At 40.8% G+C, this 25,803-nt stretch overlaps 1 protein-coding gene across 9 annotated transcripts in view; it reads right to left on the reverse strand.

The window, feature by feature from the left end:
• Positions 1-25,803, reverse strand: part of IMMP2L (inner mitochondrial membrane peptidase subunit 2) — a 690,748-nt gene that overhangs the window by 353,233 nt on the left and 311,712 nt on the right. Inside the window, exon 5 of one of the 9 annotated variants that reach the window (XM_023537468.1) lies at positions 6,357-6,618. The exons of the other annotated variants lie outside the window; for them this stretch is intronic. Coding sequence (XP_023393236.1) covers positions 6,570-6,618 — 49 coding nt within the window. The 3' untranslated portion in view covers positions 6,357-6,569. Of the gene's footprint in view, positions 1-6,356; positions 6,619-25,803 lie in introns of those variants that run through there. 9 annotated transcript variants of the gene reach the window in all.

Here is a 25,803-nt window from a genome sequence, read left to right on the forward strand (position 1 = left end):
AAACTATTCAACCTATGGATAACACAAAATCTAATTTGAAATCAGAGGCTGTTCTAAACTTTCTCCAACAGATGCTTTGTAGATTTCCCTAAATTATACTATCGATGAAATAAGCATGTACGAAATTAAATTGAGACTCATCTTTTTCAATAAGCAGATGCTTAATATCTACATATTTACTCCATGGAGTATCATAATGTATCTTTAGAAATTCTAAACTTGGTTATTTAAAATTATACCTGTTTTGAAATTTAAAATATCCTGGAAGCATACTACTAAGAAAGTATTTTCTGTTGGGATTGTTGCTCATGATGTTTCTAATTTAAAACTTTTCTCTGATTCATGTGCTTTATTTAAGGAAACGATAGTCTTTCCTGTAATGTTTTATAACGTCTCCAAATCAAGTGAACACTCAGCCAGCCAAAATAAAATCACTAAACAAAAAGGAACAAAAGAAAATAAATTACTTTTTGAAACAGGCAAAGTGCCTGAGATAGGGAATCAATAGGCCTGTGTTTTCTTTTCAAGTTTCTCACCAATTTGCCATAAAAGCTTACACAAATAAACTCTTACACCAGCAATGTCTAGTAGAAATATAAGGTGAACCAAACACGTAATTTCAGGTTTTCTCATAACTACATTAAAAAAAGAAGTCAAAAGAAACAGCTGAAATTAATTTTGATCATATATTTTATTTAATCCAATATAAATAACCCAAATATGATCACTTCAACATGCAACCGATATAAAACTTACGAATGAGAGGTCGGAATACGCCTTTGTTCCTACTAATTTTTCAAAATCCAACGTGTGTGTCACACCTAGGACATGTCCCGATCCGGGCTGGCGGTGTTTCAGGCACTCCGGCCTAGTGGTGTCACACCGCACAGTAGTGCCACATGGCACAGGCTGTGTTCCTCGCTCACGGAATGATTCGATTTGTAAAGGGTGTTTTAGCACTTAGTTTACAAAATTCTAATTCTTGTTAAAACTGTCCAGTGATGATACGATGCAAAGTTCTTTCTCTCCTCAAAAATATGCACAAACAGAAGAAATTACTGTTCAATAGCACCAAATAAAATGGCAAATTAACTAAAGGCAAATTTCACTTACATTCATGAAATTATGTCATAACTATGTTAATATTATTATAAAGTTACTTGAAAAAATTTAAAACTTAGAAACAAAATGTTTAATAGAATTGCCATATATAGGAAAAATGATAAATCCCGCTAACCAATCTTTGATCAGGACAGTTTGGATTTATACGTGTCAGAGTAGTTCACTACAACTTCTATATTTACAGTGGGATTTACAAGAAGTTTCTGCTAGTACACAAATTTAAATCATATGTATTTTAAGACTCATTTGGTGAGTGAGTTGCTTTGCTTTATTGATAAGCCAAATAAACTAGTGAATACCTATAACCAACTAGCTCTTTACTCATCACATTTATCAAGAGAACATTCTGTTAAAAGTGTAAAGACTTAATTTTTTTTTAAATTAAGAGAGAAGAAAGGCTATAAATTCATGAGCTAAATATTGCACTTAGGAAGTCAGACAATGAAAATAACAAAAATAAAGGTAGTTCAAAAAAAGTAATACTAAAGACAAAAACAAGTTAAATAGAAAACAAAGATTAAACAGGGAATCATTAAGCCTGAAGTTAACTCTTTGAAAAAACTAATAACTCAGATAAACTTCTAATGAGTTTGAAAAATTAAAAAGACAGTGAAAGAGGCCAAATAAATATTGGAAATTAAAACAGAACATAGTCAGAGCTATGGCAGAATTTAAAGATATTAAGAGACTTCCACAAATAACTTTATGCCAACATACTGGAAACTTTTACGAAATGAAAGTATCTTTATACAAAAATAATCAATGTCAAGAAGGAATAAAAATAAAAATCCAGTATATCTCCGACTATTGAAGAAATGGAATTACTCACTTAAAAAAAATCTTTCCACGAAAAGTATACCAGAATCAGAAATCTTTAAACACAAGTTTTAGGAGACTTTCAAAAAACAAATCATTTCGATCATATACTTTCCCAGAGGAGGGAGAAAAAAAAGGGAGAAAAGATGAAGTGATTTATTTCCCAACACTATGAAGCCAATATAACCTTGACAACAAAATCAGAAAATGACAAGAGTACAGGGACTAATATTCCCATCTCGCTCACATATATATAGATACACTGAACAAAATATTTTAAAAAACGAACCCAACGACACAGAAAACATTTCACTGTTTGACTTCCTGCAACTCTCAGGAATGCAAAGGGCATTACCATTCAAATATCTATAAACGTCATTCATCACATTACCAAGTTAAAAGAAAAACATCATTATAATTTCAACGGGTGCAGAAAAGCACTTAATAAAATCCACACCCAGTCATGACAAAAACTCAGAAAACCGGAAAAAGGTGCCTACCCAAAATGCTTCATTAATTACTAATGATGGATTGCTGTCTAGCCTATCCCAACGTATTCAAGTTTTACAAACACTTCAAGTCATTAGTCCTCAGGAATTCGAAAACCTGAGCAATTAGTAATCTCACAAGTAAATAGTAAGGATGAAGATTAATTCCAATTTGCTTCACATAGTGGTAGACAGACTTCAGGTTATTCATTGGCTACAAATTACAAAGCTTTTCTTTTTATCTATTAAAATGTTTACTATCTTTTGGTAGCAAAGAAGCAATTTATGCAGTTTAGTTGTAAATATTTTCATGGACAGGTCTATATTTAAGATAATTTGACAAAATAAAACATTTCTACTTCAAGCATAGGCCCCAACCTTTTTCTTCAGTTTTATATTAGGATATTGCCTTAAATAAACGTTCTGAGATGCATGTCCTCAGTACATGAGTCTGTGTTCACCAGTCCTTAGATATTTAACCTGTGGCTCTGCACCAGGCACTAAAATTGTTTAATCAAAGTCGTAAAATCAATGATCAGAAACTGAAAGCAAGCTGACACTGGTATTTTTACGCTTATTAGTAAACAAATTGTTGATCACTAACTTTTGGTTAAATATTATATCGTCTACATCTCCCTGGAAGCATATATGTGCATGTTTCCAAGGGTTTTACAAACATCTCGGACCTGAAGAAATAAAATTTGAAGAAATTTAATAAACCTTGATTTGATTATATCTGCACTGGGATTTGTCCCTAAAATCATCTCAAGAAGCAATGACCTCAAGTAACCTTGCACTCTTCATAAAGTCATATGGACTAAAAAGTTTGGAATGATTAAAAAGGTAAAATGTGGCATTTTAAAACGTTAGGAAGTACAACACAAATATACTAAACTTTTTAAATATATATGTTAAAGTCACCAAATGTGCTTAGCTAAGGGAGGTATAATCTCCATGGGGATTCACCTACTATCTGCTTTTAAGGTGTTTTTATTTATTTATTTTTTTTACTGCAGTCATATTTGTGAAACATAGAAGATTCTAGATCTTGAGTTACCAGTTCTTTTCTTACTTATTGTGGGTGCTCTCCAAGCCCCACTGCTAGACATGCTCTTGACAAAGAGTCTCCCCTCAACCAAGTAGGGCTTCTCTGAGACCTCTTAACTGGCCTTAACCTTGGCCTACAAAAACTTCACACTTCCAGCATGCATATTATCCCCCCCCACACACACCTCCACAAGCCCTACACACTCCACATACACCACACACCCACACCCCTACCCACACAAACACACACACTCCACACGCCCACAACCAGCCACACACGCTCACTGTTTCTAAGAGCTCAAAGGCACACTCTTAGGGTGATCTCAGGCTCCCCTTAAAGTACCTGCCTGAAAATGCTCAGAACCGCCAGGCGAATTTACCGTTAGTAAATAAAAATATATATACTGTTTGTGAAAACAAACCTTTCTTCTTTGTCAACCCATTTAGGTGTATTAAAAGAATGCTTAAACCTCTCTGGTAAAAACTGAAAACCGATTTTTCCGTTGGATATGTTTTCTACAAAAATGTATTTGAGTGTTAAAATTATTTATGAATATAGATTTACCAAGAAATAATTTTTGAAAAAAATATTTGCATATGACCTAACTATCCGTGATTGGTTTTTAACTTGTGGGCTTTTTTTCTCTTTTTCTCATCTGAAACTCTGCGTTTATTTGAGCATTCTAAACTCATTTAGCTGGAAACTAAACTCCCCGTGGCCCCATTAAGCATCTTGCTAAGCACACCACCTAGCAACGTCTCTAACAGGCGGTGTGGGCGTGAGCCGGCCGCGGAGGTTGTGAATGGGTCAGTGCATTTTAAACCAGCACATTATTAAAAAAGAGTCTTATGGCTACAGCAGCTGACCTCTCTTCCTGGGCAAACACACGCTTACTGACCTATGCTGAATTCATTTTGCTTTTTCTACCCCTGCCTTTGAAATATCTTCCATACCGCTGTTCAGATCTAACAAGCGCTCCTTCGTTTGAAAACCAGACCAAAAGATAATCTTAACAACCCACCTGCATACCCTTCAAGCGAGGCTGTAAGCAGTCGAGCCCTGCCCGGCATTCTTTCCATAAGAAGTAATTGGTCACGAAGAAATTATCTGGACTCTGCAACTGAGCCTGAAAATGAGCCGCTGAGGCTTTTTAAATGGACACTAGCTTGTGTGTTACTAAATGAAATCAGTATTAGTTTGCCATGGCTGCCACAACAAAGTACTACAAACTGAGTGGCTTAAATGATGGAAAATTTCCTTCTCACAGTGTACAGGCTGCAAGTCCAAAACCAAGGAGTCTTCGAAGGCTGCCTCTCCTTTCTACCGCTCGGCCAGCGATGGCTGCCTTAGGCTTTCCTGGGCTTTTCGGCAGCTCCCTCCAACCTTCCGTGGCCCTCTCTCTGTCTCTCCATCTCTGTGTCCAAATTTCTCCTTTTTTATAAAGACACAGTCACACTGGATGAGGGGCCCCCCAAATGACCTCATCTTAACTCGATCATCTACGAAGACCATTTTTTCCAAGTCAGGTCAGTCACATCCACAGATAAGTGAGGGTGAGTGAGAATTTCAACGTCTTTTTTTTTTGGGGGGGGGGGTCATAATTCAACCCATAACAGAATGAATTCATGAAGGAGGGCCACCGGCTACCCTGGCGACTGGTATGTTTATATGTCGGTCAGATTCAGTGGTTTTACTCTTTGTCATCTCTTTATTATTATTACTTTAAGATTTCATATGAGATTTTTTAAGCACCGAAATTTAGGTTCAGAAAAAAGATGCATATCTATTTAAAGAAATGATTGCTAATAACACATACAGAATCCTGATGAAACGTATTCGCGCCCTATTTTGTTCTTCATGTGCGTACATACAGAACAAACATTTAGGTTTTGTTTCAACAAGCAGCCCCGGGTTTGACAGGGGAACCGCTGACACGGAGTCATCGTTTTCTGGCACATGTTATGGATTAGCATTTGGAAGTTAAAAAAAAAAAAAAATCTAATTCTAGGAATCATTTCCTAAAACAGAAAATAAGGCCTCTTTCTCTGCTAATTCGCATTAGTTTCAACCCCTGGAAGACCCAACTGCTCAGCTGAGAAATCAAGGCAACCCTCAAGCCGGGGAATTTGGACGTGCAGCAAACAGATGGACTGGCAAGCAGATAAAGGCCAGCTTAAAAACAGAGTTGTCTGCTTCTGCAGTTACTCCAGACGATCATGGCGGACGCAAGTCCAGAGCAACCAGCACAAACGTAAAGGCCAGAAACACAGTTGTTGGCGAGAAAGCTGAGGCCAGAAGAGTTTAGGCGAAGGCGTTTAAGGACCAACGGCTGAGGCAAAAGCATCTGCAGAAGAGACTGATAGCACTGGAAGCCAACACGGAGGCAGACAACGCAGACAGGATAGCTCTGTGACAATCCTACAAACCTCGCCATTTACTGTCGTGTCTAAATAACAAGGTCTGAGGTCACCTGTCACTATCTTCATAGGTCCTGGTTCGCCAGTGGCATCACGCCCCCGCATCTGTGTTCTCATACTTGGAAGAGCTCTTAAGACACAAACATGAAGCTTGAGACACACGATGACAGCAGATGAAAGGACAGTGATTTTATCTCATGAACGGGGTATTCTGAAGAGTCTGGGTTGCTCAGAAAGCACGAGAAAAGTACTGAGTGTGTGTTTGACTGTATTTCATTCTTCCATTTTTGCCTCTCGGAATCAGGATAGAAATCCAAAAGTTTTCTGAGTGTTTGGCAATGAATGCAATAAACATTTCTCACGAGCACTTTGACAACCCTTTTCTTAGAAGAAACATATGCCTTTAAAACACTCAGGGAGATAGCAAAAGAGAGAGAACCATATGGCATATATTTACATTTTAAATCACCACGTATTAAATTGTCCCACGGGGCACTTTCAATATTGTGCCACATTACAATTATTAGATGATCACTAGGACAGCATAAAACCAATCACTGACCTCAAGGGAAATGACACTGGAGTCTCCTAATTTCATAAATATCACAACCACCATTTAAATCTTTGTCTTTAAAGCCCAGAGAAGAGAGAGAACCAGTCAGGGAAAAACTGAGAGCATCAGTCATTCAGGGCTTCCTTGCTTCCACTTCCAACGCTCAGGATCATTCTGCCTCAAAAGAGAACACAGTAGTCAATCTAATACTCATGAAAAATACGTTGCATTAAAATCAGATGTTTAAAGACGATAGTCATAATGTTTATAATGAAAGAACCTGGGGAGAAAAATGCCTAAAATCCTGAAGGAAACTTCCAGACATCTCGACCAGGCCTCCTTGTGCTTAGGGTGGGTCTTCAGATGGTCCTGAGACAGGAAGCGACACGGACAGTTTTTCTTTTCAAGGACAGTCCTGCTGCTTCCAAATATATATATCAGGAAACTTATACAAAAAGCAGATGGAAATGTAACCATATATATATATACACGTGTGTGTGTGTGTGTGTGTGTGTGTGTGTGTGTATGAAATCAAGAATTAAAAGATAAAGGCCAAATCACAAAGTGATGTTAGGGGTGGGAGATGGAACAAGAAATCGGTAATTTAAGAAAAGAATGAGTTGAATATCGTGGACTTGGTGAAAACGGGCACAGGCATTTAGTAATTTCCGTTTTGGTTTAACAGAAACACTATGAACCTCAATCAAGAAAGTAATACCTGCCCAGAATATGTGCCCACAAGGATTTCTTTAATATTATGGATACAAGTGATGTTGAGACCATATTTTGAAGATACAGAAATCATATACGGCGCTTGCTAAATCTGTTTGCTAAATGGTATGAAACGTAAGGGACTTTTATAATGCAAGGATGGACCACGTTGCTAAGCAGAACCCACTGAACATCAAGTTCTTCGGAAAAAGAAGAACGAAATCTTAGCGGCAAATCTTTGTTAATTACCAGTACTGGATTCCGTATTGAATTTAATCTACAAATTGAAGCACTCTATGATGCGATTTCTCATCTCTGTCAACATTTCTTCGGTGTGGAGTTGTATCTGTTATATTATAACGGTATTTTTAAAAGGCAGCACACCATTATGTTCATTCGAATCAACTCGAAAATGACGAAATGGCAGAGAACGCATGGTGATTTGTTGCAAAAACCACTGCGTCGGTAATCTACGTGAGCAATGGAACTACTGACTTCTCTGTGGCAAAGAGGAAAATGGAAGCTGCTGAGGGACAATTTTTGCAGCATATGCCATAGACAAATGAATGATATGCACAGTCGATAAGAATTACAGCAGAGAATCGCTGGGACGTTGGGTCACGAAAGCCCCAGGAGAGTCTAGCACCAGCACAGCTCTCTCTAAGCGCTGGCATCACTATGAAGGCTCTGCCGTCAGAGAAGGGTTTTTAATAAGTTGAATTTTCCTTTTCAGAATTTAACTTAATTAAATGATGGCATTTAAAAGCTTAGTCTCTCTTTAGAAAAAAATACAAGCTTATTTGTCAAATATTGTACTCTCCCGATAAGCTCATTTTTTACAAAATGATTTTTTGAAAGGCTTTTTTAGAAATGACTTTCTACAAGAATAAAAATTTTAGTATTAACAACATATGAAATTAATAACTGATGCAAAAAAAGAAAGCAAAAAAAAGATTCAATATCTAATTGAGAAGCGTAAGGGTTACATCACGGAAGAGTATGCTCATTTCATCTTTATTATATTCTATTTAATCGTGTTATAGTTAACTCATAATTAAGAAACATTGCCCGTTACAAAATGTGAGCAAAAAAATCCCTTCGCTTTAGAGACCCAGGGTCTCATGCCCACATAAATCAACTTGCCACAGGCCACACTGCTGGCCGCTAGGCTCTAAGCGGCTCGGTGACACTGACATTGGATTAATGTCCATGATGGGTCCTAGATTCAGAATAGCACCTGGCAGCTGGTAGAATCAATGCACGATTCGGCCAAAACCTCACTCTTCAGGCTATTTAATCATAGAAATAATGGACAGATTAACATTTCCCTCCACTGACAGGCAATATTCCAAAAAAAAAAAAAAATTTAATGAAAAAACTGCAAAGGTACGATTATTTCCCTCTTCTGCGTGATCGGACCGTCTGCTGACTGCAAACACTCATCGCAGTAACTGCTATGTCTCATGCTATCATTTCCCAATTGGATGCGTGGGGGATAACGCCTCTATTTTCCAAGAGAAATATCGTTTCACGTAACCAATGGTTTAATTATATGACTAGCGAGCAGCAGGGTGAAGTAATTAAGAGCTTGGACCCTGGAGACTGTAACATGTGGCTCTGCTACTTGCTACTTACTACCCAGGTGTCAAGTTACATAACTTCTCTTGGCCATATTTCCTCACTTGCAGAATAATGGCAAACACTAGATTAAATGAGCTGATATTCGTATAGTGCACGGGACAAGCCCGCCACGTAAACACGACGGAAGCGCTTACTACACAGTGCAAGCTACAACATAGGACAGTGTCATCCAGGTGCCCTGGCGGGGCTTGTATTAATAATCCCTCTGGGAGAGTTTGAAGACCCTCCCATGATAATTTAAGGAGGAGCAAGCACAAGTGCTCACATGGGAGAATTCGTAGCTGTTAGAAGGAGTAAACTGAGGCAGCCTGAATCAGTGACCCGGGTGCCCACACTCTGCATCTCACACCCACTCCGTCACACACTGCTGGTGAGCTACTGAGCCCACTTTCGGAAGATGCTGAGAAAGTTAAGTCTGTGTCTGCACACCAGATGAAAACCACTGCAGAGAACATGTGTGATTTTTATGTGTTGCTGGTGACCCCCGCAATAGTTTTGGGACCCAGGCTCTCATTCTTTCTCCCAGGGCTCGTAAGCAGTGAGGTATTATAGGTACCTCTGCTGTCAGAGAGGGAGAGTGGATTCCTTTCTGGAGTAAAGGTCAATTCCCCGCTCCCTAAGGGAACAGCAGATACCATGCGCCTCTGGGGATGTCTATCTTATGATCAGAAGAACAAGCTGGGAGTGAAATGTAATCCATACATTAAACGGGAGTAAGAAGAGCTGAAGGTCTGTCGATTACAGAGCAAATCTATGGAGAAATTTTAGATCGAATATGAAGAAAGGACCTTTAAGATCGTTATATCATTTAAGGGAACCACGAGTAATTATCTGCTTTTCTGTTATCTCATTTCGCAGCCTTCTCATCCCCATAAAAGAGAAACCAATCTAAAATTTCAAATGACTCTAAAAATACGTACCTCGTCCTGAGGTCAACTATATTAATGTCGCGATGCTTACCTATCACTTTAAACACCTCTTAAAATGAATTCTGAATGGCAGCCCTTCTCATAAAGATGCACCGCCCATGGGCGTCCATCCATAGGGAGCCCCGCCCTTCAGCTCTCACTACCCGCATAAGAGCATAAAGGAAAACCACAGACACACGCACGCACATGCACGTGCGCGCACACACACATGCGTACACGCATGCACGCACGTGCATGCACTGACTCGTGGAAGATTTTTTTTAGAACCTCAAACCCTGGCCTCAGTCTCACTGCAGTGATACAGCAATCAACAACGAATTGGCTATAAACACACGTACTTACAATAATACTATTGCATGATTAACAGCTATGATTTTCAGTCCTTTCGCGTGGCTATTTCATCTCATACTGACAAATGAGCCAGGCAAGGCAGGTGTTACAGATTAGAAAACTTGGGGAGACAGGGGTATAATGACTTCCTATAGGTGGCGCGTGACAAAATCTTGTCTTCCGACTCCCGATTCGATGCATATCACCATGCATTCACGCAGGTATATGTACACACGTGTGGCCCAGAGCCATGATCTATATTTTTATTGTATGTTTTAATTTTGAATCTCCTACCTCATCCAGTGTGAATACAGACCGCTGGTTTCAAAGCTGACAGCACTCACAAAAAACAGACAAACTAACTTCTCTGACTCTTGTTTATTTTCTAACTTCATGATTACTTTCTCCCTGCTTCAGAAAATTCTATTCCCTTATGAAAAACTATTAACCAGTGTCTTATTGACTCTAGTAAAACAATTATTGGAAAAAAACAAACAAACAAAAAAAACATAGCCCCATAAAGCATGTGCCGGTCAACAATGTCATCCGTTTCTGACACAGATACACACATTCGAAGTGCCGAGGAAGAATGAGAAAGATACTTTGAAATCAATACAAGGGCAGTAAATGGTCACAGAGAAATACGAAAGTAGGGGAGGTATAAATATATAAAGCTTAGCATTAAAATAATTCCTCTAAGTAGTCTGGACTTTCCCAAGAGGAATAAAAAACCAACAGACCACAGAGAGATAATACCCCTGGTGAAATACTTGGCATTGAGTAGACACTTAATAGTTCTTACTGCCTTAAAGAGCCTTTACATTTTATGAAAGCAAATACTGAGCTCTATTAGACTGAAAAGGATATATTTTTTAAATGTATCAGAAATTAAATGAAAATCAAAAGAAACTCCCGCCTTAGCTCAGCTCTATGCAGGCAGACTAGAATTAACTACACAGCTCCGGAGTCATTGCGTGCTTCCACGTCTGACTCATTCAGTATGAGAACGGGTCAGAAGGTCAAGGAAAGGTTTGACTTTCCCACTCTGGCTTAGCCACAGTCAAGAACAAAATCCTCGCGTGCCGCCCACTCCCTCCCATCCTGAGAGCTTTCCTCGCCCACTCCAAGGGGGAAGTCCAGGTAATCACTGCATCTGACTCACGGGAGCTGAGTTAACACTGATACTCTGGCTTGTGGCACAAAAAAATCCGTGTTTGAAGCCCCCACTCATATTTAAGAAACTAAAAATATTATCGTAACAAGCAATATAATCAAAAACCTTCCTACCTTTGAATTTTAAAAGTTAAACTTAAAATCCAATTTGTAGCCAGAAAAGATAAAGCATAAACAAAACGGCCTGAATGAAAACTATCCTGCCTCTTCGACAAGCAATCAGGGTGAGTGAGCCCTAAAGTTTTGCCATGTTTTGATTTCCTCCTCTCTACAATGGAGAAAAAGATCATCTGTCCTCAAAGAGTTGCTATGCAGATTGTGATATTGTGATATAATAAGAAATATATATTTTGGTCTTTGCCCCCAGCTCCTGGCCAAAGCTCTTAAAACCTGTGTAACTCCCTACATGACAAAGGTGCTATGAGCATCTTTTGTTCTGACATTTTAGTCTTTGATTCCAGTTCCTGGCCCAGAGCTTCTGAGTCCCTTGGGATTTCTGAGTGATGGGAACGTCTTTGTTCCTAACACCGAGGTGGCTCTTGGTGGGCTCCAGCATGGCTCCGGCATGGCTTGGAGGCTGGCCACCAGAAACACCAAGCCACAGTTAGAAGCTTGGAACTCTCAGCCCGCCTCCTATGCCACGACTTCTTATAAAGGCGCTCACGAAGGCCTCACCTTTACGTCTCATCTAACCCTAAGTACCTCCAAAAGGCCCCACCCCTAAGGACCGTCACATGGGGCAATGGAAGTGCCCCGATGTAGACAGCCCCGATGCTTGCGCGCACCCACGGATATACTAAAACCGCTGAACTATACACAGTAAATGGGCGAACTGTATGATATGTGAATTGTAGCTCAATAAAGCTGTTTAAAAAGCCATTAAACATTTAGAAACGAAAATGTTTGCCTTAAAAAAATTAACCAAAGCTTTCTTGAAGTCAGAAAAAAATACATGAAATCACGTACCAAAGAATAATTTATGTAAGAAACAAGACAAAAAAAAAAACCAAAAAACAAAAAACAAAAAAACGTTAATACAGAAAGGGGGATAAAAATGGCAAAATAAAATCCTTTCCGGTTGCCCTTCTCTCACGTGACGATCGTCACTGCATCGTTCCCAGCACTGATGCGCCTGGGTCCCATTTCTGAGCTACCCGAACTATACTCCCTAACACTTCAAAATCCTTTCCTAGGACTCTCTTCCCCTGATTCACAGATCGTAAACCCACGGAAGTTTAAATTGTTCTTTTGATTTCTAAGTCATGAAATTATAGATTTTTAAGTAATAACAGGGGGTGGGTAGGAGTGAAACACATATAGGCCATCGAGGTTTGCGGCTCTCAAAAGGAATCGATACTCTGTTTATGCAAAAGCACTTAAGCCATTAGAAATCACAAGGATCATGTAATCAGAAATTATCTGAAGGAACGCAAAATGGATCTGCGACATATTGCTTTGAAAACAGGAGTACACGGAATAACTCAAATAAGGGATTTTTTTTAAGTTTAAGAAATATCTTTTCCTTTTATGAAAAGCGGAATATTTTTTATATTGGGAAATATATTTCTAAACAAGTCCAAAGGAGAAATATATTTGCCTCATTATGATCTAAAAGTATCTTTCATTTTTTTTTAAGAATCATCTATGAGTTAGAAATAAAACCCATAAATGACTCTTTAAAAAGGAAGGAGGGGAAATTTTAGTTTTGGTATACAGACGTCACTTGTTCAGTCTGAAACATATTCTCGATCTACTCATGAATGTAGATCGACAAAAAGGCATCAAACTTCCACCTTTTGCTAACTCATGAAAATTAAAATATGCTGTTTAAAATAATGTAAAATCATTTAAACTCATTCATACCATAAAGAAAAATGAATAGTCCATACTGTGGGCGCCATTGTTTCCTGTGACTCTAGTTATAGGGTAGTTTCCTTAATCTAGTTTATTTTCTAAGCACATTGAAAATTAGAAATTAAAAGAAGAATCTGTGTCCACTTAATAGCATTTCCCTTACTCACACAATACTTTTCTTCCTGAATATACACTTCGCTTGATGACTAGCAATACTCAAGTTCACTGGTGACTGCCAATGCAAAAAATAAAAGGAAAAATGTTGAATCTTGAAAGTACATAAAAAATTCATGAGAAAATTGTTATGGAAAGTTTGTCACCACAGCAAAAACTTGATTTAATGACTGAGTTTCAAACTGCCCTATTTTTGGAAAAGGTATCCTTTTTTCTTTGCCCTTCACTGTTAATTATTGTTTTCTGTTCTTTACACATCTCAAAACATAAAAGGTATAGATGTCAAACAGAGTAATAGAGAGAATATAAAAGTAAAGACCAGTCAATGTTGCTATGTACTAATTGCAGGTCTTTAGCCCATAAATTAACTAAAATCATTGTTACAATGATCGTTGAAGAGAGCCCACAAATTTAATTGACTTAGACTAGCCTCTGACCTAAAATGTTTCCTAAGTAAGGATTTCCGTTATTCACATGTAGGTGCATCACATGTGGCAGGAAGACAGGGTTGGAGGCTTCGTGCCTCTGTGGGTGGGAAGGGCCTGCCTGGCACCAAGGGTCGGACAGCAGGAAAGTGACCGCCCGCTCCCAAGTCCCTGTGTGCGTCTGCCTGGGGTTCACTTCCTTTTACTTTGACAATCAAATGCGATAAGAAATCACCTGATACCATGAGCGAGACAGTGCGTGTGCCCGAATATGCTCATGCCTTCTCCTATTACTATTTCCAACTAGCCAAGGGATATCTTCAGACCGACAAGAACCAGGCGTCTTCCCCATGAATCATAAAACCAAATGACAAAATTGTGCTGAGATGAAATGTACTAATTATTTTTGATTCAATTATGCACACATATTGACAAAGCCTCTTTTTTTTTTTTCCCTTCCTGTTGGCTGCTTCATATGGGATATGTGTTTCATTTCATAAACTAAGAAAAATGTTAACATACTGTGAATGAGGTTCCTAGGATATTTCCAGGATAGAAAAATGTTATTTTTTAAAGTTAAATCCAGCATATTAAAATAACATATATTATGGTGCTTGGCTGATGCTACTGCAAAAAGAAAAGGATATTTAGCTTTTACAACCACCAAACATTATACCATTATTTCCATACTATTTATTATACCATTATGACTATATTACCTTACCATTATCATCACTACATGGAGAACTATTTAAATATAATTAGGAGTCTACATTACCTGGTGTCCTTATTACCATATTATTTTTATTGCTAGTAGACAATCTGCATAGATGTTTAAGATTCACATAATGAGAATGTCTTAAGATCACCGAGCCCAACTCCCCCCGCCCCCTCTCCCCCGCTGCGATTGGCTGGAGTATAAAGGAAGCAGTATCTTCCAAACTAGCAGGGTTTTCCACACTAGGAAGAGATACTATGTCCCCTAACCACATACTAGGAACATGCTTCTAACTATTTGTATACCTTTGTCGCCCTTTTCACTCTTCTGGTGTTTTCTTATTTATGTTAAGGGAACGTAAACTCTGTGAACCCGTCTTGTTCATCGTCGTATACGCGATGCTCTAAACGCTTGAGATGTCAGAAGTTGCTCGACAAATAGTTTTGGTGAGTGAGTGAATACTGCATTTAAGCACCCTGAGATGCTAAAATAGGTTAATGGTTTGAAAAGGAGGTATGAGAGGCCTAACACACACGTTCTCAGCGGTGCCCCAAGCTGCGTCCACAGGCTCCGGCCCCACATACACACGGCTGCTACTGGGCAGCACAGTAGCGAGTCCAAACCCAGCAAGAAGCATAAAGGCAGGCTCTTTTGTCCTAAACATACTATTGGACTTCACGGTTTTGAATGTGGATATTGGGATATAGGCAAAGGTTTTACATAATTCTCAACAAATGCGCAGCATGATCTAATCTCATTGTATGCCACAAACGGTAACAAAAAATTGCCTGTAACTCGTTTTCAATTACATGATAAAAGCTAACGCGGGAATGAAGGACAGAGTGGGCTTCTTGTTGTTGCTTACACGTTTCTGATTACTCTTTAGCTAGAACCAATAGCTGTAAGTTTTGCAGCCAGCTAATCTGTCCCTTTGGATACGCTGGAACCTTGCTTACATATAAAACAGGTACCGAATAAAATTCTTTGGATTCAAAAATTTTAAGAATAGACATTTCAATACGCACAGCTATTCTGTACTTCAATAAAATAAATAAGCATAAAAATAAATAAAAGGCATTAAAAAAGAGATTTTTAAACTTCTCTCCTCTACGTGGCAAAAGAGGGAATGAGTGTGAAACTCATACACAAAAAATGCAGAATTTCATTTTCTTCCCCTTCCCGGGCTCGTCCTCAGTATATTCTGTTTTAAGTGCCCATCACTTTTATGTTTCCAGGACTCAATTATTCAGTTGGCTCAAAGGAACTCTGAGACAGAGCGAATCCCCATCTCCCAGGCTAAGGGCGCTAACAGACCTGAGTCCACGGTTTGTTTTCTAGTTTCTAGGACCTCCAGGTATTTAGCTCCCTGGCCCTATTAGACCTAAGGAAGCTCGAGGCTGTCCTAGCACCTCAATAGCAATCAGTTTCAGCGGGCCCAGCTGCTTCCAGTCCAGCCCCCAACCTCTGTGATGCCTTCCATTCAAAGGGTTCCTCAGACTCTTGGAAAACTCAAGAAGTCAGCCTAATTCAAGATAGTTTGTCAGCATATGCATCAACTGAAAAATAAAAAAGAGAGATAATAAGTTTGAAAAATGAAAACTAGAAAATAGAGCATAAAGTACCTCCAGGGATAAAAAAAAAGTGGTGTTAAGAAAATATTTTTTAAAAATCAATTGTGATCCTCAGAGAACAGACCTCTGGGCTGGAGGACAGAGAGTGTGGTATGAACCCAGGGCGGTCATGATTCTAAGCACAGATTTAGTTGCAAAAAAAAAAACAACAAAACCTGATCCTATGGATATATCCAACGAAACTCAGGCTAGTGTCTCGACCATTTGGATTCTCTCAAGTGGTTACATACACATTAAAATTTGGAAGTCAGCAATTCACTAATCAAATCAACCCTTAATCTGTACTATGACTTAAATGCCAAACCATACGCACATAGATTGGCAATTTTTTCTTAAATCAGTGCCTTGCGAGATTGCATAAACTTTTATATTAGCAATGATCTTATACCAAAAATTTTAAGTTTCGTTTAAATTATATTAATTATATTAAATGTTAAGATGTATTAAGTGTTAATAATTGCATCTTAAATGTGTATTTTGTGCCTACATCTAAACCAAAAAATGAAGAAAAGCCATTATGTTCTACTTAACACCATGCTGCCTGCAGATGGATGATGTGATATTTCAAATAAGTAATAATGTATAAACACGCAGTTTTTATGAAATGCATGCTAAAATTATGCCAATAAAAGATCTCCATCCTGGAAGGGAAGTAAGTCATTTTGATGTATGCTAATGTAAGCCTTTATAAGGGGTATTAGTCATATACTCAAATTTAGTTCTGATTACAAAACAAAAACATGCTGGAAATTCCATAAAGATCAAACTAATTAAAGTACTTAATTGCCTCTGACTAATTATGGAAATTGGCAAGCTCAGTAAGGGAACAAGTTTTTTCAAAAGAGTTTATATTTTAGGCCATAGGTTCCTTGGCTTCACTTTCCTGGGAGACACTTCTTCCATTTGAGATCTGATGCCGCAGACTCTGTCCACAGACAATTATAAAGGGAAAGGACCACAAACACGTCCGAAGCTTCGCTGGGACAAGCAGAAGCCTCATTCTCAGTCTTACGGCCGGAAGCTGGGTGGACGCTTCCTAGACAGCTACGTGGCCCGTTGTTTCTCATTTGCAAGATTTTTTGTCGTCGCTGTTAAAAAAGCAATTCCTTTCATGGGGTGTATCTGTAGGTCATATTGGTTCTTCTAATTCAAGAACGCAAAATGCCCAAATCACGAAATTACAGATCCCTGCGAAATATTTGCCATGAAACAAAAGACAGACGGGTAGGCATAAAGGGAAAAGAACACGCGCTCGGAGTTGAGTGGTTTTTTAAAACCCATTTCCGACCCTTAATAAGCACATCCGTGAGAACTTGAGGAAGTTATTTAATTTCTCTTGGTCTCATTTTCTTTATAAAACGGAAACAATAGGACCTAGTTTGCACTGCTGTCACAATAATAGGGAAAATGGAAGATGTGCAGCTTACTTATGAAAATAGAAAGTGCCCATAAATGGTAGTTATTATATCTGATATTCAATGAAAGACTTTTTTTTTTTTTTTCATATTATGGTTCACTACTTATTCCAGGTGTTTGAGGGGCCACGAAGAATCAAGGAGTACTCCAGGGTCTCCTCGAGAGAAAATATGATTCTGCCTCAGGAATCAAAAAGAAATAGGGCGGGGGGGGGAAGAGGGGAAACTGAGTCAATAAGACAATGTTCTTCTATGTTCTTTAATCTTAAAATTATTTGCAGTGTCGATCCCCATATAAAATAGCCTCAAATACCCTTACTTAAAAAAATGATACTGTACAGAATGAATGTTTAGTATTCCAAAATATACACATACAGATAGATAGATAGATAATAGATAAATGATAGATAGACGATAGATAGCTGACAGATGATAGGTGATAGATAGATAGAAAGATAATGATAGACGATAGGTGATAGATAGATAGATAGATAGATAGATAGATAGATAGATAGATAGAGATCATTTGACATCAGTGACATAATTACAAGTATTCGATTCTCCGCATTCTATTCAACAGAGACACACCCCGGGCGCCCCCTCTAGCTTCGTGACTGTCCCCGGCTTCCCTTTCTCTAGAGCTTCTGGTCTTGCTACCGCTCCAGAGACCACGAGGAGCCCTTGCGGCAAGGAGTCCCAGAAAGGCAGTTCTCTCCAGCCTGCCTCAAGGTCGGCACAGAACACCACGCTGGGGAAGGTCACTGTGCGAATGGCAGATCGAATGGTGGCGTGACTTTCAGCGTTCCTTCCAGCAGACCCCAGATGTTGCCACTTAATGGCTATGCCACCATTCAGAACTATCTATAGCAGATGTGAAAGTGTGTGTGTGTGCGTGTGCATGCGTGCGTGCATGCGTGTGTGCGTGTATAAGACATCAAATCTGAATTTAGGAGGGTTCGGTTAGCATGCAGAAAACCACTATAAATCTATCCCCCACCCCAAGTCACCCCACAAGAGTATCTGCATGAAATACATATAACGAGTGAATTAAAGTGAAAAAGTTTGGAGTCCAATAAAGGCTCTGTTCACAGAGCCTCTCTTTCGGGCTCTATCCATAAGTGCATATTAGAGGAAGACGTCTCTTTCTAAACAGTCGCTGTTTTGTTTTGTTTCTAAGTCGTTTCATTGCCGATCTGCACATGCATATCATCGCCGAGTGGAAGCAGGCCAAGGACGCATATCCCTCCCACGAGAAGGAGAAGCTTCAGTAAATCTCTAAAGCTGTGGCAGTGGTCCAGTCCCCGAGCCATATGGCATTCCACCTGCCCAAAGAAGTTTTCTTAATGTCCTTTAAATCTCCAAAATAAAGTACAAAGACATAAACAATCAAGATGGCTTTGCCGTGAGATTTTTGAGCTCTGTGTGGTACCTGCAGAAATTCCCCACGCTGAGATTGATAATGAGGGCCTCCGTAGGCACCGTTAATGCAGAAAAGTGATCACCCAGAACTCACAGGCCCTTTTCCTGACTGGTCCCGACTGCGTCCACCGCATTCGGTGACTGAAAATAAAATACGCTGAGAGAAATAAGTCGGGATGTCAGAAGGCACGAGGACGGAAGATCTAAACACGGCAAGAAAATGAGAAAAATCTGCGGGTTCTAGGGATAGTCCAAGAATTTATTTCTAAAAGGACTAAGCGATTAAACACAAATGTGTGTGTGTGTGTGTGTGTGTGTGTGTGTGTGTGTGTGTGTGTGTATATATATGTATATATGTAAATATATGTATATGTATATGTATGTGTGTGTGTGTATACATGTATGGCAATCACCCAAACTGAAAACTCACTTGAAGTGTATTCTTGTAGGTTAGAATAATAGGAAATGATAATTTCTATAAAGTAACGGAAAAAAAATAGCGGGGAGAGTGGAGCGAACTAGACGTCACATCCCTCTGCGTTACTGTCCAATCACTTTGCTCGTTCAAATCTTGATTTCAATGGTTCAAAGAATTTTAGATTAAATAAGAGAAGTACAATCGGAAACAAGTGATTAGCTTGCTTAGCTTTTTGAAAGGGAGGAAAACCTACTTCGTTCTAAATCCTGTAGTGAGAACGACATAAATATAAATCAGAACAGAAAAATATAATCCTAAATGATCTCTTATTAAGATAGCAAATCTTCCATGTTCGAGTAAAAAAAAGGTCATATAGTTCTAGGAATTTTATAGGAAAATCAAGGCACGAATGCGGAAAATGAAAAGGCCTTAGAAGTTTGAAGAAGATCTTATTCCAAAAGCATATACAGATATATACATACACATCTCTTTGGATTTCAAAAAAAAAAAATCCCAAAAGCAGGACATTTCTCTTCTCATAAAGCCTATCTACATACAGAATTCACTGTATCTATCGTAACACTCCAACTCTGGGGCTACTGCCTTTTGTGGTGCATCTATACAGGGGTTCACGGACCCAGGGAACCACATACAGAATTCAGAGGTATCTATAAAACTGAGAGGAAAAAATAGATCTGTATTTTCCTGAAAGCATTTCTTTCTATTATGAATGTGAGGGGGGGAGGGGAGACAACATTTAATACGTTGTGAAGAAGCGCAAATATAGTACATCAAATTTTAAAATATTCTGAGAAATGTATTCAATACGACTCGTTCCCTTGTAACTCTATGTATTTGATTTTGTACATTTAAAAACTATTCTGAGAAGAGCTGTACATGCTACGGCAGATTCCTGCCAAAGGAGCCCACGATGCAAAGAAAGACCTTTTTCAAGGAAGCACCAGACAGGCAAACGATGAAGCCTGTGCACGTGCTTCCGGCACGGGGCTGTCACAACACCTGGGGTTGCGACGACGGGACCACTCATTCCCTCGCGCCTCCTCAGGCCTCCTTCGTCCCTCTTTTCTGACCCGGTAACGCACAGAACTCTGAATATCATTCTGCAGAGAGTTTTAAGCACCCACGACCACAACTGAACCTTTATCAGGCAGGTTGACGAGAAAATCAATGTCAACATATAACCTAGGTCCTTACTGCCCAGTTCTTCAAGAACCTCTGGGAGTCAAGTATCAAGGTGAAGGTCGGACCAAGGTAGAACTGAAGAGAGGCTACGTTTATTTTTTGAAACTCTCCCCCTACGATTTTCTGCAACTTTTGCCTTTTCTTCGGTTTTCATACCTCCCTGTCTCCCCTGTACAGTATAAACTAATCCACTGAGTTCCAAAAGCAGGATCAGTGAAGCCGATGAACCGCATAGACAAGGGGACATGCTCCTGCGTAAGGCTACAGGGCCACCAGCCCTACAGCCTGCGTGTATAGGAACAAAACGCAGCACGCGCAGGCTCGGGCCCATTCCAAGCTTCTCACGTCCGCTAGGGTCGTGGACGGGAACAAATGTCTGTCTATATGGCTAAAATGGCTCTGAAAATGGAAAACGACAGCGTTTTCTAAAGGAGGGCAGGAGACGGAGGCGAGCAGGCTGCTTCGGGCTTGCGGGAGGCGGCGGGGCAGAGTGGCCGGCGGTGCTTGTCCCACTTCCCGGCTCTTGTCGGCCTCGGTCGCGTGTGACTAAAATTCTGTCACTGTCTCAACAAAGGCTTTAATGAAGGTTGCGCTGCAGGTCGGTTCCCGGTGCTCACTCGCGGGCTCTGTGGATGAACGGAAGAGCGGTTTTGTCCTGGGGGGAGCGAGGCGTCTGGCTTCGGTAGAGCAGGTCGTCCGGTGAGTCAGGTGCGTGTGCCTGACGGGGACAGGCCCGGGGGCGGCCTTCTGACGAACCTGGCACTCCTGAGGCCCCACAGAGTCTCTGTCCCTCCTCATGCCCACTTGCTCTTCAGTTATTAACCCTGTCGAACAAGCTCTTCTCATTCATCAGAAAGGTTTCCTGCCTAATACGATATTTGTAAGCCGAGGACCTTATTCCAAGTGGCTAACTCCACTTAAGACCAGCCCTATAAAAAAGGCTCATAATCAAGCTTCTTCTGGTCAAGCGCCAGTCCAACTTCACGTTTGCATGGTGCCGTGCTGGTGACAAAGCCCGCGGGGACACTGACTGGGGGAGGGGTGCAGGCACAAGACGGAGACCAGATGAACAGCTCCACCCGCGAGGATGCAGCGGACGCCAGGCGGAAGCCCTCGGCCAGTGAACTGCCGGGGCGGCATCTCTCATGAGCAGTCAGTCGGCAGCTCTGCTGAGCGCCCCGACGAGGACTGCAGTGGACAGACACCGCCCTCAAGCAGACGGGACAGAGCTGGAGACAGTGGCCTGTAAGTGCCCGGGGCCGAAGAGTGCTGCTCAGAAAAACAAGAGAAAATTCGCATTTTCCTGTGGCCATTCTCTAATCAAGGCTCTGTGGGATTCCACTCCTTGAAATCAGGGGTTTCAATCAAAATGACAAAAACGACAGGGAGATAAAAGGAACAGAGGAAACTTGGCCTCCGTGGCCCAGAGGCCTGAGAGGCCCCTGGATCAGTGGTCGCTGCTGAATGACATCGGCACATTCGTGGAACCCACTTTTTTTAGTGAAAAAAAAAAAAATAACATGAAATATCGCAAGGGCCTGCCAGAAAGGGAGCTAGCTCCACATTAATGCCCAGAAAAGCTGCACCGATATTGAATAAACGTGGCAGTCATTTTCTCGGGAGCTTTTTAATGTTGTCACACTCCTCATAGATTCTCCCTTAACTTTCCTCTCACTGATGACTCACGTACAGAAAGCGATCAGAACAAGAAAGATGCACCTGCCCCCCTTCTCCTAAGCCCTCCAAATACTGAAGAAGCGACGGCGGGCTTCGGCGAAAACAGCGGGACGAAGAGGAAGGTGAGAGAATGAGGATGACATTTGTCATACGCTAAGTTGTCAGAGAACTGCCGTCCGTCGTAGCTGTCATAGCTTTGAAGATCTCAGACAGACCTGGCTTGAGGTTATTTCTCTAGTTCCACCGGACCCCAGGGCGGGGGAGCCTGAGGGCGGGCGTGGGAAGAGAAGACTTAACCTGCCTCCTATGAAAACGACGCCTTTCCTTATCCAAATGCCAGTCCAACAAATCGCTGTTATAGATTAGCCTTAATATATCCATTCGAGGAAAAAAGTTTTGTTTACAGGACAAATCTCCACGGCTGTGGGGGCTGCTGACGTGCGTGTTCATGTATTTTCAGTGCAAATTGAAGTAGCCAGTTGTCAGTATATCAAAATAAATAATGATACAAAAACTGTCTGCAGAGATACACTTTAAAGCATCGTCTCGCACCATTTTTTACACTAAATTAAATGTCTGGCCAATAGCTAAAATCACTGATCACTGAGCTGGCAGGTGTGTGCTTTATCATTCCCTTTTCTTTCCAGGGCAGCACAATGGTTATTATTTTTTATTCCTCTAAGCTTTCGAACTACTTGCTCTATTTTTCACATTCAAGGTAAACAATGACATCCAAGAAGAAACAAGTTTTCTCTTATTCATCTCAGTCCTTCAGGCTTCGGTATAAAATTAAACCTCGCATTACTATCTCGCCGACTTCGAATTCCAGAGCTTCTTCATTTATCATCGAATATACTTTTAGACTCGCCAAGAGTGAAAATTATTTTTGTTTTGCACAAAATATGCAATATATATAATAAAGAAAGGTGGGAGTGCAGGAAATATTTCACTCTTTTATGCACTGATAGAATAAAAAAGCTAGGAAAACAATAGTGGTTGATAGAATGAGCAAACTCACATCCAAATCCTTTTAGCACATATGTCACTAAGGATATGTGACCTTGGCCAGGTGACAATCTCTGGAGCCTTGGTGTCTGCAAATAATCTGGCTCATTTTACCACTGTGGGCATAGTGCTTTCGTACGTAAAACAGGGTTATTAATCTATGTAGGCAGGTTCGCAGGTATCCGTGTGTATCATAATGTGATGTGAATAAATCTCATAACGACCTTGACTAGACAGCTGGACTCACTGGAATTTGAGTTGGGGAAGGAGCGCTGGGGTCCCGAGTTTGACAGCCCTCTGAGTTAACTAAATGGGAACACGTAAAACTAATACGAAGTCTGAGAAAACCTCAGCCAGGCTACTTCTCTGTCCTTCGAGCAGGCTGTGAGGACCAGAAATGACCGCCCGGCGCAGATCGGAAATGGGAGCGAGGCGAGCATCCCGAAGCCGGTGAGGGTGAGGAGCCCCGAGGACGGACTCACTGCCTGGCTCCGCCTTCTCCGGCGGCCGGCCTGCCTGACACGTTTTCAGCTTCATGGAGTTAAATGACTTAATACAGACATCATTTTGCACATCGAATGATATTCTTTTAATTCTTTGAACTATTTCTCCCCCAAAGCGCAGGTAAGAAAACCAGGGCAAAAGCAGGGGAACTATCTTTCTCGGTCTCACAGAGCAACTGAAATTCCATTAGTGCACGTGAAACGCATTCGTTCTGTCAATCCCATTTGCTGACAGAATACTTCCGGAAATCTAGTAAAAACCTGAAGGTAGGTGAAATGTCATTCACACACACACACACACACTCACACACACACATCCCCCCACCCCTGGGCACTTTTACTTTTAAACCTACTGCCTTGAATGGAACTGACTTCTAATGCACTCCTAAAGCAAACCCCCCTGAAGGCAAATAGCTGTCCCTTCCTTCCTCCTGACTTAGAAGTATTTCAGGTCATAGCACAAGCCAGTTTCTAAGGCAAGAAGATCCCAGCATCTCTTACCCTTAAACACCTCTCAGGACCAGTGAGGACCTGGGGAAACTGAAATCAGGCCAAACTACAGCTGATCTCCTATGAGCTAATAAGCAAGAAAACCTTTTTTGAAAGGTCCACTCTGTATTTTACATTCTTTCTATACGCATCCGTCAGCCCCACGTCCCACCCCAACGCTGCTTCCCTCTCATCGCCGCCTGAGAAGAAATGCGATTATTCTGCGAAAGGACACTAGCTGCTTCTATTTCTCCAGCCAGGAACACGTGGCGGAAGGAGGTGAGGGCGCTGTGGCCGGGGGCGGGGCGGGGCGGTGGCCGCGTGAAGCCTGTGTTTATCAAGAGCTGGCAGACAGGACCTGGAACGAATGGAAGGTTCACTGCGCAGAGCGGCCTCGCTTGGGTGTCACCTAGATTTGGGCTGATCGACTCTGTGACCAAGTAGAAGCAGCGGCTTTCTCTCAGACCCGCCTAGAAGCCAACGGACTGAGACTACAACGAGGGACGTTTGCCATCCTCACCCGCCACGATCGGATTACTTTGTGTCTTGAAAATATGAGGTGCCCTGACCCCCATAAACTTAATTAAGTCAAAGGTAGATATTGTAAAATAAAAGTTCTACACTATAAGGAACTGCAACAAAGTTCGTTTCCCATGATGGCTTTTTTTAAAAAAAATATCCCATGTAAATTTCTTTAAATTCGATAACTGTCATTGTTTGTTTTTGTAATTTCTGTGCCGCGCTAGTGCCCTAAGTTTGTATGGAGTCTGCAAAAAGAATGATCTGATACTGCCACCAACGGTACTTCCTTTCCCTCATATTCCAACAAAACTTCACATGTCAAATATTCCATCTTAGTAAAACTGCATGAAGTGTTTGTTTTGAAAGAGAGAAGTCTCAGTTCTAACTAACGACAGATATAAATCAGTAAGGGGTTTGAAAGGTACCAAGTTTGGGGTGCCCACCCGGTCCATCCAGATGCAGGAGCTGCGAGATGAGCCCGGAGCTCGGGAAAATTCGGGACAGGAGCCCTGGACCGGGGTCGTCTGGGCAGTTGAACCGAGGACAGTGAGTGACTGTCTGAGAGACCAAAGCAGACAGGGCACAGGTGGAAGCTGTGCTCTTCACGGTGAGTTCAAATGCCTTTTTTCCACCCCAGGAATGAGTGACGGCGGAGCGAGACAGCGGATAAACTAACGTAAAGGTGGCGGAACGTTGTGCAAATTGCCTGTTATAACAACAGTCGTGGGGACGCAGAGTGTAACACAGGGAATGCGGTCGACAATATCGTAATAACTAACCGTGGTGTCAGACAGGCCCCTGACTTATCGGGGTGACCGCTTCGTAAGTTGTATAAATGTCTAATCACTACACTGTACACCAGAGATTAATATACTAGTCTATGTCGACTATAATTGAAAATTTAAAAAATCATTTTAAAAAAGGTGTAGTAAAAATAAAATGATGTTCAACGGTGGAAAACCTGGTAAAGATTCGTCATGAAAAATCTAGAAATGCTCTTAAAAATAGAATAAAACATTGCGCACCCATCTCCGACCTTTTTTAAAAGAAAAGAGAGTGCTTATTTCACCCGGGTGTTTATAATTCTCAGGACAGATTATTCGAGGTTGAGGAGAAGAGGCG

This window comes from Pteropus vampyrus, unplaced genomic scaffold (genome assembly GCF_000151845.1).
Source record: "Pteropus vampyrus isolate Shadow unplaced genomic scaffold, Pvam_2.0 Scaffold192, whole genome shotgun sequence".
In the NCBI taxonomy this organism is placed as follows: domain Eukaryota; kingdom Metazoa; phylum Chordata; class Mammalia; order Chiroptera; family Pteropodidae; genus Pteropus; species Pteropus vampyrus.